Source organism: Poecilia latipinna, unplaced genomic scaffold (genome assembly GCF_001443285.1).
Source record: "Poecilia latipinna isolate Pla-1442-1.1 unplaced genomic scaffold, P_latipinna-1.0 Scaffold743, whole genome shotgun sequence".
Classification (NCBI taxonomy): domain Eukaryota; kingdom Metazoa; phylum Chordata; class Actinopteri; order Cyprinodontiformes; family Poeciliidae; genus Poecilia; species Poecilia latipinna.
This window is the reverse complement of record NW_015113359.1, coordinates 189,671-198,915: the sequence shown is the minus strand read 5'-3', so window position 1 is coordinate 198,915 and position 9,245 is coordinate 189,671. Positions and strand designations below refer to the sequence as shown.

General features: G+C 36.8%; 1 protein-coding gene across 1 annotated transcript in view; it reads right to left on the bottom strand.

Moving 5' to 3' along the window:
- Positions 1-2,061: 2,061 nt before the first annotated feature.
- The window catches only part of LOC106955534 (potassium voltage-gated channel subfamily D member 3-like), a 98,619-nt gene continuing 91,435 nt past the window's right edge, over positions 2,062-9,245 (bottom strand). The window contains exons 5-7 of the mRNA XM_015045774.1: positions 5,687-5,779; positions 3,935-4,194; positions 2,062-2,902 (exon numbers count right to left, since the gene is read on the bottom strand). Of these exons, the coding sequence (XP_014901260.1) occupies positions 2,665-2,902; positions 3,935-4,194; positions 5,687-5,779 (591 nt within the window). The 3' untranslated portion in view covers positions 2,062-2,664. The remainder of the gene's footprint in view (positions 2,903-3,934; positions 4,195-5,686; positions 5,780-9,245) is intronic.

Sequence of the window (9,245 nt, the reverse complement as noted above, 5' to 3'; positions counted from 1 at the left end):
TGGAGAATTTCTTATTAACAAGTTGAAATTAGAGGAAAGTTAGGTGCAGGCAACGAGTGAATTTTAACTTGAGTCTCCTCTTGCAGTTGTAAGGTTTCACATTCAATCTTTTAGCTGTTTAGCTGCTGTAGAAGGAAAAAAAAAATCCTAACCCAGACCAGTAAATAACACATTGGGCTTCAACATAAACATCTATGTTATAGTTTTGCATGGCAAAGAGATCTTGCAGTGACACAAATGTTCAGCTTTTGTGATGAGGAGTCATCCTGTGAGCACGTGTAAACTTGTGAAAGTGTTGTAATTCTCTGATCAGTCTAATCAATAGCATGATTGCCACAGAAGAGGGGAAGATAAGTGCTTGAAACCATCGTCTTACTGTGTTACCAATTGTTACCGCCACCAAACAGCATATTCCTTCATTCCTCTGCCTTAAAATATTGCTACATATATGAATAATTGAAAGAAATGTTGTCTGAAACTGTAGTGTGAGAAGTGCACCAGTAATCAAGAAGACTTCACGACATCCATGAGTGTCCAAAAGCACCAGAACCATATCCTCTTTGGAGGTTTGCTACAAAAATGTGCTGCCACCGGCGCAGATCTCATTGAACACCATCAGCAAGTGGGGGTAAGTGCATCTTCACACAGTAATACCTACTACTGCTACAAATTATTTGGGAAACTTGTAAAATCAATGAAAGCCACCACAATTACTGTATTGTGCCGATGTGGAAGCATCTTGACGATCCATTTGTGCGGGGGCTTGCCATCCAGAGAAGTGGACTTTCTTCCAAACCTCCTGAAAGTACTGTCATGAATAAAGAGTGTTATTGAAATGTCCTCCATGTCTAATCCCTCCTGCAGCCCAGGCACATTTTGGTGATCTCTGTATTGTAAAGCATGATGGAGAACAAAGCCCACAAGGTAAATGGCTCGACAGCAAAAAGCCATCGAAGTGAAATAAAATCTAAGCACTAGTTAGTCAAGAATACTTCATTAATAGTCATGACTTTGACCAAAATTAGACATCCAGCATGAGACAGAGAACTGAACAGCTACTCTGTGGACAGTCTTGAAACTTAAGAGCTTCTCAAGTTTTTAGCACATTAGAGAAACATGTAACAAAAGAAATACTGAAGTCACAAAATGCATCCTTTGTGTCACTGCAAAAAATGAAAAAAAAAAAAAAGTCTGAATGTTTTTGGTGGTTGTTCTTATCTGTTTATGACATAAACTTGCTTGTTAAAAGGTACTGAAAAAAAATCCTACAGAAGTAATAATAAACCTTTTGGTGTCCAGAATTTCCTTTTAAATGTTTTAGAAATGTTTTTTTTCCCTTTGGTTTAAGTTGAATCATATTAATAGATCTGTAATCTGAATTTGAAATATTTATGTAAGAGTATAAACCACATAAACATGTGCTTGTCTTTCAAAACTCCATACATCATTAATTATTTTAGAACTACAGTGTTTATTTGAATGACTAATTGCAACCACAGCATTATAAAACTTTAAAATGTTTGTGCCCAATATCCACCTCAATCCTATTTTTTTTTTTAAATATATAAAACTTTCATCAAAAAGAGTTATGCTGTTGAGGAAAGGTATTGTCCCTTTTATGGATTTCTTCAGTATTTTCTGTGCCACTTCAAGACCTCACTGACTCGCCATAATGGATGTAAAAAAGATGTTTTCTTTCAGAAATTATGCAGCTTTAAACTCAATCTCACTCTGGAGCGGGATTATTAAAAAAAACAAACAAAAAAAACAACAAAATTAAAGCTTTTGTGTGGCCTAGTCAACATTCAAACTTAAATCCAATTGAGATGCTCCAGTGTAGTTGAATTAAAATATGTCTTAAATGAACAACAGGTTGAAGTTTCTCTACAGCGATGTAATAGACTCAAAGCTTTATAGCGGTTGTTGCTGCCAAGGCTGAATCTAACAGTAAATAGACTAAGGTGGCAATTGCTTTTCATATTTGCTCATGTTATCTTTGTAAAATTTGGTTAAAATAACAAAAATTTGAGGAAACTGCTTAAGGGGATGAACACTTTTCCCCCATCAATGTTTACTGTTACACTTTCTTAGACATTTCCTTGAGTTTGAAGAATTTAGAGTCCAATCCAAGGGAACTAAGACAGTCAGCAGCTTTGGGCAATGTGAATTGAAAGAATAAAGAAAACTTCTAATACATCTCTGAGGCCAAAAGTACTTTAACACAACAACACAGAGCACAAACAAGAGCAATAAAATTACAATAAACACAATCAACATCTTTATCTGTCTTTAATATTTAAAGTCAAATATCATTGTGATGATTTCATTTTAAACTTAGCTTGTGTCAGCCTGTGCTGAGGCTCTAACTGCACAACTTTTGTTCTTTTTCTTTTCTTTTTTTTTACCAGTAAGACATCTGATTTAAGAAACTATTAGAAATGCATCAAGTCTCTCCGTATCTACAGTACATACACAAAATGACAAGTGCGACATTCTCAGTTCAAATTTCTAAAGTCCACGAGTGATTTCTCCTCAGTTCTGGAGCACAGCTCTTTGATCGCCGACCCTGTGAGCAGGGGACACAGTGCATTCAACAACAGCTGTTGTGTTACCTCCTCTGTCCCTTCTCTGCCTCCTGCTGAGTGACATCAGCCCAGCTGGGAATCACAAAGCTGAGACTTTGACGATGTTGGTACCAGCGGAGCTTGTTGTGGTCTGGATGCTGGGAGCCGCTGGGTGACCCAGAGGCGGCGGCGGCCTTCTCTGCGGTGGCCCGTGGAGGCCGTCAGCGTCAGGGGCCAAAGCGGGAGGCCTAGGGAGGCTGATGATGGCCGTAGTGATGCGGCCGCTTTTGCAGTTGACCCTTTTGCTCTCGTCAGTTCTCAGATTGAGGTTTGAGCGGCTTTTAGAGAAGAAAGAAAATGAGTGGCTGTTCAAGAGTTCAATTAGAAAGTTAAAGTTAAAATTTTTGTTGAACTTTAAATGACATGTGTTTGATAAATAAACAAAAAAAAAATAATAATCTAAAAACTCACATAAACTTGGTATAGATACTAGTCATATAAAATATGTGTAAAATTTTCAACTGCTTGTTGAATTTATCTCATCAAGTGGTTTTTCCATCCAAACTTAAAGTTCTTGACGTGAATTCAAAGACATTTATCTGTCTTTCATAGCCTGTCATTTTTTTATGTGTAGAACTTTTTGTGTCGTATTTATTGCTGCTTCAAGTAAAATCTCTTTTTTGTTGAGAAATAAGTTTTTAATCTCAATGAGGTTTTATACTGGTAACATAAAGGTTAAATAATCTATTTTTAAGCCTCTCATATTAGGGGAACATCCTATTTTCTATTTCCGTATTTTCAAGGTGCTGTTGTTTCCAGATGTTTTAGAATCAACATTCAGTAAGGTTGCAATATAAGCAGCTAAACAGTGTCCTCTAGTGGATTGATTTGCAATTACAACCCTTCACTTATCTTTTTGGAGTAAAGACCTAATATTCATTCTTTCACCTACCCAGATATGCATTTATGGTTAACATGAATCCTGTTTATAAAATTAATGGCACTCTAAACCTATTCTATAGAATTAAAGGCACAAAATAAATGTGAACACTGACACATAAGTTCTGTCACAACTCCGGTATAAATAAATTACAGATATTCAAATATTTAAAAATGTCCTTACTAATGTTCTCAATTTAGCATCTCTTTGAAATATGCATTACCTATGCAACTTTATAATAATGTATTATGACCAATTACTGTTGTTGCATAAGTAAACTTTCAATGGAGTGAATAAAAAATAAAAAATAACCCTCAAATTTATGAAAGTGAGGTCTTCGTGGCCAGTTACCACAAGTGACACAGTTGACTCAACATCCTCAGACCTAAAACCCTGCTGAAACTTTCAAGCTTTTTCTGCTCAATTTCACCTGCTTGTGTGTGACAGTGGGTCAGCGCTCTGTATGTGAAGAGCGCTGAGCTCCTGCAGCGGGCCCCGGTGTGATGGGAGTGGGTTCGCAAGGGGCAGGTTGGCATTGGGCAGTGGAGTATTTTTCTTTCCACTTGCGCCACAGCAGGTCACCGCAGGACTGTTGTGGCTGGCTATTGAGGGACTGTGTGATGGATAGGTCTGCAGTGCTGTTTCCAAACAGTTCTGCTCGTACACCTGCTCATCCACAAACTCATGGGCCTGAAAAAGACACAACGGTTCCAAAAAAAAAAAAAAAAAAAATGCAGTTTATTTTATTTTTCAAATGGAAACTTTTAGAATGACTCTCCTCTAAAAATATTTTTTTCGCTTACTATTTTGGCTGTTTGTCATAAAGCGTAAAAAGTGATTGCCCCCTTACAGATCTCTTCTGTCTTTGTTTGTGTCACTCACTCAGGTCACCACACCTGCAATCTTCTGCACTGGATTATGGCTGAAGAACTGGTTTAATTCAGCCACAATTTGAGCATGAACAGCTAATTTCAGTTTAGGCCAAAATGTCTCCATGAGATTTTTATCTGGACTTTGAACAGGCTACTCCACAATCATCCTGTGGCTGTTTTTTTGTTCATCCAGAATGTGACTTTCTAGTTATTGCCTCATATTCTGTCTTAAGGTTTTCTGCTAGAGACCAAAATTCATGATTCCTTCAATTATGACAATTCTATAGGTTATGAAAAATTAAGCTTACATCACAAAAATGTGGTTAATCACATTAATGATAACTAATTCATTATGTAACAAGAGTGGCATTATATTCACACTAGGCTGGTTGGGGGAAACTATTTATGTTAATAAGAACAATTGTAAATTAAGTACTGCATTTTCTATTCACATGGGCAGTTGTTGGATATCAGAATGTGCTTAATGATGGGAAGCATTAAAATGGCAAAACAGAAGACATTTCTATGGAGGAAAATATTTTTTTACATCATTGTTTAATGTTTAAAATGTGGTTTGTGAAAGTCATAAAGATAGCTTACTTTCAGTGATAACAACTAGTCTTTTAGTATGAAAGACCTATAATATATTGATACTGGCCTCTTCCAGTTTGTTTCTGTCATTTACTCTCCAGATTTAATTGAAGGAGGACTCCAGACTACTGCTCACACAATATGTAAGTTAGCGTACATCTTATGCAGCTAAAGACCTCCTGAATTAAAAAACTTTGTTGGTTTTCTATCCTTTTCCCTCAGTAACCGCTGATAACATGCATATTCCGCACATTTCTTGCTGCACAGCATAAGTTCCTACTACCTTTTCTTCTCCGACAGCCCCGCTGTGTCACATGTTCACTGTCAAACTGACATGTAAACATTTTAAAGTATTTCTCCCAACGCTTCCTTTTCTGCTTCTGACTGACTTCGACACTCAGATTCAGTGAGTGGGTTAACTGTACTGTCAAAGTGATAGACGTATCTAACGGCAGCAAAACTCCCTCAAGTCTTTTTTTAGATCTACGCTCCCAGCGTCAGTCAATGTCAACACTTCCAACAAGGTACCATTACATGAACAAAAAGTGTTCATTGCCTGTCACAGCGAGAAGAGTCTGCAGCGCAGCTGAACTGTATGCCTTTTTTTTTTTAATATTAAATATGTACTTCCAGCTTAAATAGTTAACAACCTGTTTCTGAACAAGATGTGAATAAACACTTGAGTGAGTGTTTAAAGTGAAACAGAGAGGCGTTCTCACTGTAGTTTTCTCCAGACAGTGCAGCAGGTGGTGGTGTTGGCTCTCTAACAGGGAGGTGGACTTTATCAGCTTCTGCTCATCTTCTTCTGAACCCTGAGTAACAGCACACAGACAGCTATCTTATCAAAATGAGTCAAATGACATGCCACAGTCTGGATAATGTTCCTAAGAAGAGGCTTTAATAATTGCTCAATCAAAAATATGTAGAAAGGAAAATTACGCTTTCTTTGATTCCTTTAACTTGTTAAACCTTTTGTCTTTTCATAATGAGCAATAATTGTACTGATGTAAATAATTACTTTTCTGCTTGATGGGCATTGATGCTTTAGCCATAAATATTACTTTTTTGAGGTTTTTTTTAAATACTTACCACTGTGCTTCCTGTGATCCAGTTACTTAAAAAAAACCCCATCAAAACAATTTCCACTTTTATTTTATTGAACTAAAGGCATTAATTCTAAAAAGGTGTTATTGTCAGCTTTCTCGCTAAATTATTGATGTTCCCACTGAATGTTATTACATGTTACATTCAGCTGAATAGCTACTGAAGTCTAAAAGAGAGGAAAATAACTGTTGGAATGGCTGATGGAAATTTCTCCAAACAGCACTTGTTTTTGAGTCAGCATCTCTAATAAAGCTTAGCCTCAAAGTAATCAGATTTGGCAAAAAAACGAAAAGAGAAAATAAATTAATTATCTACTTGCAGCTTTCATTGTTACTCAGGAGGATTTGGGTAGGAGGCTTTGCAGTCCAAGGACTCTTATTCACATTCCAGGAACATGAACAATACAGTGATGTGGGCTGCAGAACAAAACAATTTCTGATCAAGTGATGATTTGTGGCGCTGTCCTCCAAACACGAAGGTTTAAGGCTCGACGCTCCATCTACAATATCATCCAGGTCACAGGAAAAGGATAATATCTTTTGCTGGTAACTGTTTTTGGATTTTCACTCTGTTTACTGGTCAACTTTTTCAAAACTCTTTTCATTTTATGGAATGGAAACTATTTGTGGTGGACTGAGTGCCCCATCTGCTCAAAAGTTCCACTGTGAAAGCTGGTGAAGTAAAGGTTTATTTCATTTTTATGATCTGTTCAGTTTGGCAGTCAAGTTAGCCAAGCGGTGATCATCCTCTCTGTCAACTGTCTGTTTGAAAGTCAAATAATCCTTGTTCTTGTTGAAGAGGACTAAAAAAATAACTTCAAATAAAGTCCCAAATGATGGCTGCAGGGAAAATAATTTTCTTTCTGAAAAAGAAGAATCCAAAAAAGCAAACACAAAACTAGCTTCACAGACGAAATGTCATTCATGGTACTTTCAAAACTTGTTTACAACCTGCTGACAGCGAATAATAAAGCTTTTCATCTTCCTGTATTTGTTTGTTTGCACGTGTGTGTGTCTGTGTGTGTGTGTGTGTGTGTATACAGAGGACTATTCTGTCAAAACCAAGTTATTCTCAATCCTGTTAACTGATTTGGCTCTTTAATAACAAGGCATCTGAGCATTGAACCATCAGCTGTAGCTTGCTGCAGGAGACAAACAAACAAAAAATATCTAATTAAATTTGAGTAAATATTTTATAAAATTGGCCAGCTTTTTTATTATTTCCATCATTATGAAAATTTATGAATTTAATTTGATATACAGTAACTGGATAAGTTGCTGTTTTTTTTTTTTTCCCCATTTATGGTAAACCTCTCTTAACTAACTCCACCACAAAGTGGAAGTTATGTGCTTAGCTGCCTTGAGGGTTTTAAGATTATGTTTCAAAGTATAACATATGCCGTAAAAAAACAAAAAAGAGTAATAAAAAGCTCAAATATGGAATCATATTTGCAGATAATAGTTGGTCCAAACAGATAATAGTTGGTCCAAAGAATTGTAAATAAAGAGGACTTCAACAAAGATTTGTATTTCAAGAGTACATACATATTAAAGCTAAATTTAGGCTAATTTGCAAAGATCTATGGAGAAAAAATGTTAGTCTCTACATATACACGACTGGTAGAGATGAAAATGATGATAAGATAGCAGAAAAAGGTGGTTCAACAAACTTTTGACTCTGGTCATCAGTTGCTTGAAATAGGATAGCAGTCTTAAACTGGCCTAAATTACACACTTTAATTTTTTAAATGGGCCATACATGTTATAGTTTAGTGGTAACTTTAAGAATTAGTAAAATAAAGAGATGAATGAACAAAGGAGTTTCACCAAAAAGGAGTTTCTGCTTTCACCTCTAATTGAGACAAACAGGGAGCATGTTTGGTTAACATTAGATCAGCAAAAAGATTGCAGCTCTTAAAATATCTAATCACTACTCCTCTTTGCTGCCCTGAAACATCACAATGATCTGCCTGCTTCCAAAACAAAGAAAAAAAAAACATCCATCATGATGTCATTCGAACTCGCTCAGAAACAAACATGCTTGTAGCATTTGATCCATCAGCAGCCAGGCTCGAAATGTGAACACAAAGGCAACTGTGTCACTTCGATATGAAAAGCAAATATTATGGTATCAGCATTCAAATGGATAAAGCTGTAATGGCCTCCTAGAGAGGTCATCATCCAGCCTGACAGCATAATCGATAAATCCCCCTCTGTGAAAATGAGCTCCTGATTTGTGTAACCAATAAACGGCTGTCAAAGTATGAAATTACCCGAATGCAAACAGACCTGCAGTGAACTTCTAATCTAACTATAAGCTGTGAGAGAACCAGTCATTTTGTCATATATTCCACCCTCACTTCTACCCCAGACCCATGAAGCGCCACTGACTGACTGTCAGCGGCGACACCACTGTAATTTGATGCACCAGGACGCTGGCAGCCACATCACAGACCCACACAGAGGGACGGGCTGGTTTGCTCAGCACTCACAGATGGGATTTATATGATAATTCCAACCACTTCCAGACACCCAGGAGCTTTCACACTGGACTCGATTAGATCCAAATGGATTTTGGTAGCCATCTGCAAATCACAGAGTATGTCACTGAAAGCAGGAGTGATGCACTGGATGGGAAGGATATGGGCAATTTGCTCATGCATTACCAAACACATTTTCTTTCCATGGTGGTTGTGAGGTTTTTTTTTTTTTAAGCTAAACATAAAAGTAGAAAGAAGCAGGACTGAACATCTGCTGTACCAAAAAAAAAACAGGTTGCCTGATATGTGCAGGTGGATACCGATGTATTTAAAAGCATATGGAGGAAATAGTTTGACAGCTGAAAAAACAGACCTTGAGGGCCGGTGTCCTGCAACTTTTAGATCCTTCTACACAAAGCATTCTGCATGCTTTCTAAAGTTTACTTAACTTTAGTAGTTGATATTAATTAATTTTATTCAGGATTATCATCATAAGGAGAGTTGAATACAAATGCATGCTACAGTTCACAGATTTCATTTGTTAAAATAAAATAAAACATAGCCAAACCAGACACCCACTCTTAGCTCCAAATATTTTGCACAGCATCCTGATTGCTTTAAAATGGCTCAATTTATGTTCAAAGTATCTAAAAAGTTGTTACCTGAGCACATACAGAGCACGTTTTCTGAAAGAG